This window comes from Aspergillus ochraceoroseus, assembly GCF_002846915.1.
Source record: "Aspergillus ochraceoroseus IBT 24754 chromosome Unknown P175scaffold_3, whole genome shotgun sequence".
Classification (NCBI taxonomy): Eukaryota; Fungi; Ascomycota; class Eurotiomycetes; order Eurotiales; family Aspergillaceae; genus Aspergillus; species Aspergillus ochraceoroseus.
In genome coordinates, this window is record NW_024468478.1 from 1,148,677 (window position 1) to 1,159,796 (window position 11,120).

At 50.6% G+C, this 11,120-nt stretch overlaps 5 protein-coding genes across 5 annotated transcripts; 2 read left to right on the plus strand and 3 right to left on the minus strand.

Annotated features, from left to right (window-relative positions):
- Positions 1 to 60: 60 nt before the first annotated feature.
- Positions 61 to 2,362, minus strand: P175DRAFT_0531177 (kinetochore-associated Ndc80 complex subunit NDC80; the record flags this gene model as incomplete). Its single annotated transcript, XM_040899848.1, has 2 exons — positions 61 to 2,235; positions 2,318 to 2,362. 2 exons carry the CDS (start codon positions 2,360 to 2,362, stop codon positions 61 to 63), a joined length of 2,220 nt encoding a protein of 739 aa, XP_040753050.1.
- Positions 2,363 to 2,946: 584 nt separating this feature from the next.
- pex14 (putative peroxisomal membrane anchor protein (Pex14)) lies at positions 2,947 to 4,598 on the plus strand (the record flags this gene model as incomplete). Its single annotated transcript, XM_040900705.1, has 5 exons — positions 2,947 to 2,976; positions 3,053 to 3,059; positions 3,126 to 3,375; positions 3,452 to 3,536; positions 3,588 to 4,598. The coding sequence occupies 5 exons, from the start codon at positions 2,947 to 2,949 to the stop codon at positions 4,320 to 4,322; spliced, it is 1,107 nt and encodes a 368-aa protein (XP_040753051.1). The 3' UTR covers positions 4,323 to 4,598.
- A 177-nt stretch (positions 4,599 to 4,775) lies between these two features.
- P175DRAFT_0456507 (uncharacterized protein) lies at positions 4,776 to 6,101 on the plus strand (the record flags this gene model as incomplete). The annotated part of the gene is made up of 3 exons (XM_040894630.1): positions 4,776 to 5,128; positions 5,256 to 5,563; positions 5,659 to 6,101. The coding sequence occupies exons 1-3, from the start codon at positions 5,031 to 5,033 to the stop codon at positions 6,099 to 6,101; spliced, it is 849 nt and encodes a 282-aa protein (XP_040753052.1). The 5' UTR covers positions 4,776 to 5,030.
- Positions 6,102 to 6,584: 483 nt separating this feature from the next.
- Positions 6,585 to 9,488, minus strand: P175DRAFT_0515748 (putative acid phosphatase; the record flags this gene model as incomplete). The annotated part of the gene is made up of 4 exons (XM_040898875.1): positions 9,202 to 9,488; positions 8,185 to 9,095; positions 8,073 to 8,132; positions 6,585 to 7,875 (listed from the first exon to the last, which is right to left on the minus strand). Exons 1-4 carry the CDS (start codon positions 9,211 to 9,213, stop codon positions 6,585 to 6,587), a joined length of 2,274 nt encoding a protein of 757 aa, XP_040753053.1. The 5' UTR covers positions 9,214 to 9,488.
- Positions 9,489 to 9,648: 160 nt separating this feature from the next.
- Positions 9,649 to 10,990, minus strand: P175DRAFT_0434463 (seipin; the record flags this gene model as incomplete). The annotated part of the gene is made up of 4 exons (XM_040893661.1): positions 9,649 to 10,081; positions 10,141 to 10,596; positions 10,671 to 10,855; positions 10,922 to 10,990. 4 exons carry the CDS (start codon positions 10,988 to 10,990, stop codon positions 9,649 to 9,651), a joined length of 1,143 nt encoding a protein of 380 aa, XP_040753054.1.
- Positions 10,991 to 11,120: the final 130 nt, after the last annotated feature.

Consider the following 11,120-nt stretch of genomic DNA (forward strand, 5'->3'; position numbering starts at 1 on the left):
GACACGGGGAAAAAGCATGGGAACCACAAAGAGGACGGGATTAGGACCTTTGACCCGGCCCTAAAGCTCTTCAGTGTCAAGGGGCATATCCTCAGCCAGCTGCATATCGCCCCCTAGTTCCTGTTCCACTTCATCCACGACAAAGCCTTCGTAGTCTTCCAGGCCCTTTTGGACGTGAACTTTGAACCGAATGACATCGTTCAGCATGCTCTCCACGTTGGTATGCAGCTCTTCCCGAAGCGAGTTGGCCCTAAGTGTGAGTTGCTCATACTCGATGTTGGTGTTCATTTCCCGTTGCTCCATTAGCTGGACACTTTCGCTCATGGTAGCTCGCATTTTCGCGAGCTCTTTCTCCATCTTCTCAATCTGGGCATCCGATGCAAGTTTCTGGGTAGTGGTGATCTCCTTGGTCCGTTCAAACTCTTCTTCTGCAGCTCGTCGCCTATGCTCCAGTGCTTCGACTTCGCTTCGCTTCTCATCCATTGCTTCTTTGATATTATCTAGGAGATTGCGCCTCTCCAGGTCAGCATCAATGGCACGCTTTCGCCGCTCGTTGATTTCCTTTCGGAGAGATTGTAAATTGCTACGGACCATGCCTCGAAGGTCTAGGCTCAGCAAGTGCGCCGGATGGTAGCCAGTAAATGGCTCTGCCAAGAGACGATCCCCTTCAGGAGATATCCGGCTGGGGACGCCGCCAATCTGTGAGGCAGAGAAACTGCTTTCATTCACGTTGAGGCTAAGCTCATATTCCTGATCCTTGGCATTAACGGCACTTGAGGGGATGAGACTGGTCTGGTAGCCAAGTGTATTGTATGCTTTGACAAGCTCCTCTAAATCTTCGAGTTTCCTGCTGGCTTCAGCTTCTTTGGCCATGACTCGAGCATGAGTTTCTTCCAGGCGGTTCACAGTATCATCAAGACTCTTCTGGAGTCGCTCACGCTCGGTATTCATGCGGTCAATATCTTGGATGGTGAGACCCTGCTGATCGACACTGGCTTGCAGGCCCGCCCTCTCTTCTTCCGCAGCCTGCAGCTCGGTCTCGGTCTTCTTGATCTCCTCCTCTAAGAAATTGATACGGCTCTCATATTTCTCAATCTTTCCTTGGACGTTCTGAATATAGTCTTCGAATTTCCGTTTATCATCCTCCAGAATCTTGAATTGCTTGTCAAGTTTCGCCATATCCGGGCTGTTCTTCTCCATTTCCTCAATTTGATCGCGTAGAGCCCGGTTCTCGGCCTCCAACACCTGCATCTCTTGCACGTATTTCTCGTTGCCTTTTTCGAATTCCTGAGCCATGACCTCAATATGAGGAACTAGTCGCTGTCCAGCGGTTTCATCATCCTCCTCTTCTCCGCCTTGCAACCAGTCATGGTAGGCGCCAGTGAGAAAACGGAAGATGATGCGGTCCCCCGAGACATCTACGCCCATCTCTGCGCAGGCTTCGTCATATTCTCCTAGAACATACCGATCCATCATCTGCGCCAATTGCATCAACCAGTGGAGCATTCCCAAGAACGTCGGCCAGTTCTGTCCTCCCACCGCACCAATTTGTGATTTAGTGAGGCTCTTCTCGTATGGATATCGTAGCTGTTTGAGAATCGGTGGGACCTCGGAATCCATAGCTTTTTGGAACCGGTATCCAGGGTCAATTCGATGATACAGCCACTGGAAGATGAAGTTGAAATCCTTTTGAGTGGGAGACCTGAGCGTGTTTTGGCCAAGGGAGTGTTTCATTTCTAATTCGAAATTGTTGTGTGTAAGATATTCCAGAAGTTCTTGACCGATCCTGGCTTGGAAGGCCCTGTCTCTTAGAGGGCGAGGGTCTCTGGGAACACCAGCCGCTGACGGAACTTGCGTGAAAAAGGACTGGTGGCCCATAGCTCCTCCCACTGAAGGGCGCGAGAAGACGCTGCTCCTTCTCTGTAGGCTCTGAGCGGCAGAATTTGAGGACAACGATCCGGGGGCAAAAGACGGGCGACCTGCGCTAGCTCCATGGAAGATGTTGCTTGAGACCGAGCGTCTGACAGACGAAAGCCCAGGGTCAGCGCCAAACCCTCCAGAGGAAGATCGCTGAAAGTTTGGCTGCTGAGGTCGACTGGCCGAGTTTAACAATGACATCGATCGCGTATGTTGCGAAGTGAATGGTGGGATTTGAAATGCGCCTATTGAACTGGTGCGCTTCAGGGCCGATGAGGGTTGAGGGATCGAAGAATAGTTTTGAACGCTCCCCAGAGTCTACGCGAGATAAGAACGAGTCAGCTATATTGCATTGCTTTGAGAATCCAACCAAAATGAGTCAAACAGGACCTGGACGTACCTCGCGGGGGCGCTTAATGCTGAACAATCCTGTGTCTTGCGACATGGTGGATAAGAGGAAGCTGCGATCGCAGCTTCTCAAGAATTGACAAGATAATGACAAAAACCAATACAACTAGCGGAAACAGTATGTAGCCTTGCAATAGCCACAAATCCGACGACTCGTAGATAACCCCGACGAAGAGCAGAGAGCGGGGATGGTTGGTTGGTTGTCCTGGAACGATAAATAATAATAACCGTCAAAATGTAAACAAGACCCCCCGTCGGCTACGCCCACTTTGTTCCGAAGATGGAAAGCGGTATAGCGGAAGGAATAACAGTTCTGCCGAATATATCACGAGATCACCAGCAAACAATACAAACATATATTGGAGTGCGGGGCCAAATATGGTTTAGTGGCACCTTTACCTGCCTTGACGAAAGTTACAGTCGAAAGTTACGAACCCGTAATTTAGTAATCATTGTGACAGGCGGTCATCCCGAGGTCCAGCTTCGTTTCGCTGCCGATGTCGTCGGTCTTTCTTGCTTCTTTCTCCTTATCTTTTCTGCTCTTCTCTTCTCCCCCCCAGCTTTTTGGTTTCACTTACCTTTGTTCTCTTCTGAACCAGACCAGTTGCAGGACTTGTCATCATGGTTCGCGAGGAGTTGATCTCCTCTGCTGTAAGTCTTGCGCCTCCAGCCACCCCCAATCTATTGCGGAGTTTGGAACTGACCTTGCGGATGGATTGCTCTCTAGGTGACATGTGCGTGTCGAATCTATCCCTTGCTCTGTGAATGGATATACCATACTAACAGCCTTTTCTGAACAGTCCTGCAGGATCCCTCTGTAGCCTCATCCCCGATCCAGAAGAGGGTGTCGTTTCTACAGTCTAAGAACCTCACAAAAGAGGAAATCGATATCGCCATCGCCCGCGCAGGTGAAGATCCCTCCACAGCTACCGCAGCGCCAACCTCGGGATACCAATCCCCTCCACAACAGGCCGTTTACAGACCTCCTCCACCTGCCCAAGCTTATGGCGGGTATCCCCCATATGGCCAATGGCAGCAACCTCCCCCCGAGTGAGTCCGGAGATCCTCAGTCAACGCTGTTTCTCCAGGCGCGAAGGAAGGAGTGAACTGACTTCATATCTCGTAGGCCCCCAAGACGCGATTGGCGCGATTGGTTTATCATGGCTACGGTGATGGGTGGCGTTGGCTATGGGCTTTATTTTGTAACCAAGGTAGGGATCCTTCTTTATTTCTTCGCCCGACAACCTTTGACATGATTATAGCGATATATTGCACCTCTGATAGCACCTCCCACTCCTCCACAATTAGAACAAGACAAGCAGAACATCGATGAACAGTTTTCCCGTGCATTCACTCTTATCGAGCAACTCTCCACAGATACTGCTGCCCTGAAGACAGCGGAGGAGGCGCGCACTGAGAAGCTGGATGCTACTTTGCGAGATGTTGAAACCCTGGTCGCTGAATTAAAGGCTGCGTCGCGCCGTAGAGATGATGAGACCCGTCGCATCAACGATGAGGTTAAGTCGCTAAAAGACGCCATTCCTAAGGCCCTCGAAGGCGCTCGGGAAGGAAATGAGAATCGGCTCCGGGAGCTGGGTACTGAGTTGAAGAGCTTGAAGGTTCTCTTGAGTAACAGACTTGGTGGCGGCAGTGGCTCCAGCTCTCCCGTTACCCCCAAGCTGTCTGACGCAACCACTCTCCCCAATGCCTCCGAATCAACATCAGCCTCCGCTACTCCTGCGACCAACGGTGTCACAGCTACTCCATCCCAACCCGAGTCTCAATCGTCTTCTTCTGGTCTAGCACAGACCACACAAACAACAAGCACGCCCCCTGCAACGACCAATCCTTTGTCACGGTTTAGCAGACCTGCCTCCATTCCTTCCTGGCAAATGGCTGCTGCCAACCGATCCAAGGCCACAACTCCTCCCACACCCGCTTCCACAACTGGCGACAAGCCTACTTCCGACCAGTCAACTACCGCCTCAGCCAGCTAGTTTCAGTAATTATATTTTTCGTGAAGCATACTTATGTAGAATTTCTTTTCCTGTCTTTCTACCTTTTGCATTACTTTTAACTTTTATTCTTGTCAGTCGTCATGGCGGCGACAAAATTCAATTTCATATCAACCCGGAGCTCGCGCATATTGCCGTTTTTTTTTCACAATTTGGTATTGTATAAATCTCTAGAGAAGTCATATCGTAGCAGTTTTGGAGCATGTGAAAATGCGGATCTCCAACTCTTGGCATCATTTCCGATTTCGACTTTCTTCCTAATATACTCCATACTTCCCCATCTACGCACGATCGAATACTCCCTGCAAGTCCAGATACAAATAAAAACTCATAGATCGCACCGGAAAAGGACAATCGATTGACACGAGAGAAATCAGTGGAGAGAAAATGCCAACCCCCTCGCGTTCCCTCTCGCGCTCACGATCTCCAACCCGATCAAGCAGACACCACCGCCACCGCGAAGACCACAGCCATCGCCATACCCACGAGAGCGATCGAGAGCGTGACCGTGGCCGTGACCATCACAGACACAGACGCAGACATTCCCGTGGACCCGAATCCCGACATGGCCGACACTCCTCCAAACGCATCACCACGAAGAGCTCCGCCTCTGAACCCAAACCGGCTCCTATCGTACTCCCGTTACATGCGTGCGAACTAACAAAGCGGGACTTGAGTGTTTACGAGCCTATGTTTGCTATGTACTTGGATATCCAGAAGGGGATTATCATGGAGGATTTGGATGAGGAGGAAGTCAAGGGCAGGTGGAAAAGTTTTATCCGGAAATGGTAAGTAAGCTATCATTATGACTATCATTATAGCTTTCTATCTCTCCCTCTCTCTCTCTTCTTTTTTCTCCTCGGAAAGGAAGGAGTGAGGAACGAAAAAGTGAATGGACACAGCTGAACATATTAGGAACCGTGGAGAATTGGCTGAAGGATGGTACGACCCTAGTACACTTGAAAAGGCGCAGAAAAGCGATATCCGGAACGAGACGCGGCCGTCGCCGAATTACGAACGAGCGGGTAGGGACTCTGGAACTCCTGTACCAGCTGCTGGGCGTGATGAGGAGGCAGACGAAGACGAAGACGAAGACGCGGATGAGGATGAGGATGAGGAGGAATACGGTCCTCTTATACCACACCTTGAATCGTCGAATAAGACCAGTGGTCTCGCGGCGGGTCCGACAATCCCCACGATGCAAGAGCTGGAGCTGCGGAAAGGTACGTTGCGAGGCGCCCCCTTAGTGTCATCTTACCTACGTTCCGTACATGCAACGAGCCAAAACAAAAACCAACTAAATCTACTTCTCACGCAGAAACCGCTGTAGAAGATGCAATTGCTGAACGGCAGGATGCCAGGGCGCAGCACAAGGCAGAAATCCGGTCCCATCGATCTGAGATCCGTCATATGGAGGATGAGGTAGCGCCGCGTGCAGAACCAGGGACTCATGAGCGGCGCATGGAGAAAAGGCGCGAAGCCGCGGCTGCGAATAGGGCCTTTGCGGAGTCTCGTCGTGGTGGATCACCCACGGATGCTGCCCCGGATGACGAGCTCATGGGTTCCGGGGAGAACGACCTAACTGCGATCAAGTCCGCGCGGGCGAGGGAGCGGCGCAAGAAGAATGAGCGCGAGATTCGACGAGAGGAAATCATGCGCGCCCGTGCAGCAGAGCGAGAAGAGAGATTGCAGCGCTACCGGGCGAAGGAGGAAGAAACTATAGGGTGGCTCAAGACACTGGCGAAGCAGAGATTCGGCTGACATTCTAGTGACATCTGCTGGGTTTTACTGGTTATACATATACCCTTCTTACCGGGCAGCTGTAGCTGTCTTATGGTAGTTATTCTGATTATCCACCAACGCTACTTCCAACCATATCCAGACAGACGATTTACTTTCTTTCTTTCACGAAGAGGGAATCCTTGGACTGCAATTGCATTCAGATGGTAAAGGTAGTTCAAAGAAATTCAGCCTGCCTTCTGTTCCCATAAAACACACTACAGATGAAAGCAAGTAATGGCCCTTGAATGGATGACCACGGAAGTCATTGATCTGTATCAATACACGCTTCAATATAAGGTATATATATGTCTGTCTATTTTTCAATCCCCCAAAACTTTTAGAAGCTCTAGCCCAACTGGATATACCAAAGTAGATTTCATTAAACCCCATCAACAACGCCATTCCCCTCCCCCGATGAATTTATTCTCATCGTGCATCACTCGAACACTAACCTGATACTAACTAACCCGTCCTCCCAAGATTAAGATGAGCAACGAGCTTCAAATGATCCGTACCATTAACCGAGGAGTCCCCGAGATTGAAAAAAGGCTTGACGGCAACATCAACCGTCTCCTCGAACAGTTTACCCACAACAAGCTCTCTTAATTCCTCGCCTGTCTGAGCAAAGTCCGGGAACGCATTCACTTCAAGCAGCCAGGCGGTTCCGGACTTGTCGACGAGGAAATCAATCCCGAAGAGCTCGAATGCATTGGGAAGTGTCTGGAAATGAACCATCATGCCTCTCGCGGCGGCTTCGAAGAGCTCGCCGGTCACACTGCAGATCTGGTTGAAGATGTTTTCTTTCCAGTTGGGGGCGAGTCCCGGGACGTGGTGGTCGAGTTGCCAGAACCGTCTTACGCTGCCTGCATTGGCGCTTCCGCCCTCTTGGAAGCAGGTATTGGTGAGATGTCTGGCGAGATCTTTTACTTCGTCTTCGTCTTCGCCGGGCGGACAGTATGGCTTTGCAGCGAAGAGCGCCAGCATTTCCTTGAAAACATAAACTTTCAAGGCACCCACGGCAAGGACGTAAGTACGGATATGGAATTTACGCCGCGACGAGGATGGAAGGAGAAGCGGCGGATCGATATAAGGTTGAGCGATGAAGTGGCGTAACTGAGAAGTTATCACGCCATTGTTACCCTCATCATCATGGCTTGATTCTTCCTCAGGGCGCTCCGAACCGCTTTCATCATCCGAGTCATCGACTTCCCATTCCTCGAAAATCTCCCGGAGCTGGTCCTCACTGCTGAAGAGGCGGATTCCTTGCCCACGGTCACTCATTCCCGGTTTGAGGATCCACCACTCCTTTTCGGTGTCAGGCTTGGACTCATTCTTTTCCAAGCTTTCACGCAGTTCGTACGCCTCCAGCAAGGCATCATCGAGGAATTCGGCATAGTCGAGTTCGAAGTCGATAGAGAATTTGACATGTTGAGCCAGAATACTCTCAGGGTGCTTTATGATCCAATTCGAGACAGTGTTCGAGAGGTAATGCTTGCGAATCAGTGCTTTGCGGATTATGTAGGCATTTGTCAGGGACGATGTTGAATTTAACATGGCTTGCTCGAAGTCCAGTCGCTCATACTCTCGGTATTGGAACACCGGCGCCGATGAGGCCGGGAGTTCTGAAACAGAGGAGACTGGCCGGTAGCGGTCTTTCCCAAGACGAGATTGTAAGGCGTGCTCCACCAGTTCTTGGACATATGGAACGTCGCAATCCACAATCGAATATAGGGAAGGTTCATCATTATCCGATCTACGCATAGAGAGAGCTATCAGAATACCAGCCTCCCATGTAAACCACGACAAAATAGGGGAAAGGGGATTAGAACAGAGCAAGACCAAGGCGCGGAACATAAAAAGCTAGCTTGGGATATTTAAAGAAGAGCGCAAGGTATATGTTCTAAGCGGTCGTGTCTAGACAAGGACTGCCGGCCGAGAATGTCCACTCACAGCTTAATCTCCCCTTTGATACCCGGTGCGTGCATAAAATTGGCTCTCAACGGAGTAACACTGTCTGGGATTAGAACGAAGCCCACACGAGTCCTATAGTAGAGAAACATACCTTGTCATTCCTTCCTTGACAGTCCAGCCGTCATTTCCTGGAGTGCTCGCCTCAACGCTCTTATACACATCGGCGAACTTGGGTGCCCAAATGAAATGTTTGTGCGGGATGCGAGATCTTTTTACAGAGTTTACAGCAACATTTGAAGCGGGGTCCTCTCCTAGTTTCTCCTCCTGATCCCGCAGCGTTTGCTCCCGGTGGCCAGGGTCCTCCAGGGGTACCGCCGCATCAACAGCATCAAAGCAGCTTCCGGATGACCACTGATTTTCAAGCATTTCCGTATACCAAACCTTGCTCTCACTCACACCAGGTTCCAAGGGAACATTCACACTGTAAAGCTGCACCCCATCATCCCAGTTCTTTGCGAGATGCTCAATTACTCGCACTGAATGTCGAGATGCCTCCGCAATGACGACAGGATCATGGCTGCGGGAGCTAAAGGCGTAAGACAGCGCAATCGATCGTTTCCCACAAGCGGCACCCTCCATAGCGCCACCTATTGTTCCACTCGACATCGCAAAGAGTGACGTCGTATTGCGTCCATAATTCGGGCCGGACACTACAAGATCAACGGGCCCGCGGTCTTGGAAGTAATGGTAAAGACCAATTTGCACGCAGCTGGCAGGAGTCGAGTTGATGAGAATCCACTCATCGCCCTCAGGAGCCTCGGCATCTTCAGCACAGCAACCGCGGGGGTACTCATGTGTAGTGCCATCGTCTTCGTGGAGTGTTCCGGGGCGGAAGTAGGTGGGCTTGACAGCAGCGCCGATGAGATGTGCTTTACCAATCCATGATCGTTGCTGATGCGGGAGAACCACAGAGACAGTGTGCCCTGCAGACTGCAATGTATGGACGAACGAATGAATGTAAGGGGACGATTCGTTGGACGGGGGCCCGTCGTCGTTGACAACCTATTACGAACGAAAGAGACCGTCAGTCCGAATTTCAAGGCAGTTATTAGACCTATACAGTCCAGAGAGGGGGGTAACAGAAAGCTAAGAGTTCTATCGAACTCACCAGGATATGCATTGAAGTCAAATGTGAAGACCAAGGGAGAGAATACGAGAGGAGGAGAAATGAAGAGATCCGAGGGACTTCTGCAGCAAAAGATGAAGAGGGGAAACCAAATTTCCCCCGCCCGTTATCGATAGTATCGTCGGGTACCGAACGAACATGCACGGTAAATATCTCTCACACGGTGCAGAATTGGGTAGATGATTCTTCGACCAGCTCTGAGCCCTTTATTCTTTTGTGGGGGTAGAAGGGCATGGTGTGATCTCTTAGTCGACATGCAGGAACAAAGACGTCCACGTCATTCTGGCCAGCTTCGTTCCGGCTTCCGACAGATTTAATCTTACATCCCTACTGGCACCAGATATATTAGGCACGGAGCAAGCACTAGCCTGGAACTGGGTATCATAAATTATGTCTACATGGGCATGCGAATCCTCATATATAGCCAAACTAAGAGTGCTCTTCCTTGAACAGATGGCTCCGCCGTCGCTGAATACCCAAAGCTCCGGCACTCTCCGTGCCAGTTCCTGCCCCAGCCCCCGCGGACGGTTCTATGTCATGGTCTAGCAGATGCCTGAGTTCGTCATCTGCTGCATCATCTGGCTCCTTTTTGATCGGTGGTCCCGGACGCTGATCGTCGGACGAGTCCGAGTCAGATTCTGTTGACGAACGCTCCGGATGGGGGGTTGGCCCATCGAAGGGCTCCTTCTTGATAGGAGTAGAATTGCGATCTTCTACCTTGATTTCTGCAGGCTCCTCCTGGCGGCCGCTGAATGATACGGCCAGGAAGAGAAAGGCGAGAGACGCCGATATCATGGACACGGACCAGAAGGTGAAACTGAAGATGAAGAATGATGTAATCCTCCAGTTGTACATAATCCACCTATGTCCCTGTTAGTTACACGAATGAACTGCCCGATCAGGAAATGGAATGGGTAATACCGTAAACCAGTGAATTTCGTCCTGAACGCCACCTTTGCTTGGTATACTTGCATTTCCTTGCGGCTATGAAGTTCCAAACGAAGGCTATTTGGTAGATTTTGCGCTCCGCGTGAAAATTCAACCTGCTCCATCATCTGCACCACTAGCCTCTCTGCTTCTCGCTGCCACCCTAGGATGTATAGTGGCATTAATGAAATCTTGCTCGAAATGTCTACCAACGGTGAGGCATAGCTCAACATAGCAGAGCGACGAGATCGAGAGATAGAGTGAGCGGAGGTATTCTCGCCAGTTCGAGCGGACGTGGAAGGTTGGGATAGGAGGGTCAAGTCAAGCATGAAATTCCCGGCAGCCAGGTTCGAGGGGGTTCGTGGTAATTCGAGCTCCACATACACATTATACGTTTGAAGGGAGACTAGGCTTGAATCTAAGGTCGCGACTCCCCAAGGGTGTCCATCACTACCAATGCAAGGATACAGTCAGTCACTGGTTCTTTTTGCCTCCAATCGCAATCAAGGGTCAAGTCCACTCACCCGAACTGCAAGTGTACGATGCGCTCTACCCCAACCTGCGGAATGAACTTGTAGTAGAATATTCCATATGCTATAACCGACACAAATACCATGAATATGGCAGTGGTAAGAAACAGAAAGGTGCCCAGGTAAGCCCTCAGTGCATTCTTCGAAACTAAAAGGCGGAAGGGTTTCAAGAGCGTGTTCTAAAGGTTTTGGGAAGCTATCCGTTAGTCCAAACTCCTGCAGGACAGATTGCTGGCGGTGGTCACCATCACCCTGGCGGCAAGCGAAGCGCCAGAATTAACATCCTCGTCCAATGCATTTTCTGTTTCCATCATGTTGCTTTGCGGGATGGATGAGGCCTGCAGGGTCAATGATGGTGGTGCTATGTATGATGTGTGGAGGGTGAGAATCTCGACAGTACTGGAGATGCCGCGGAACACCAAACCAACCTGGATTCGCGTCAAC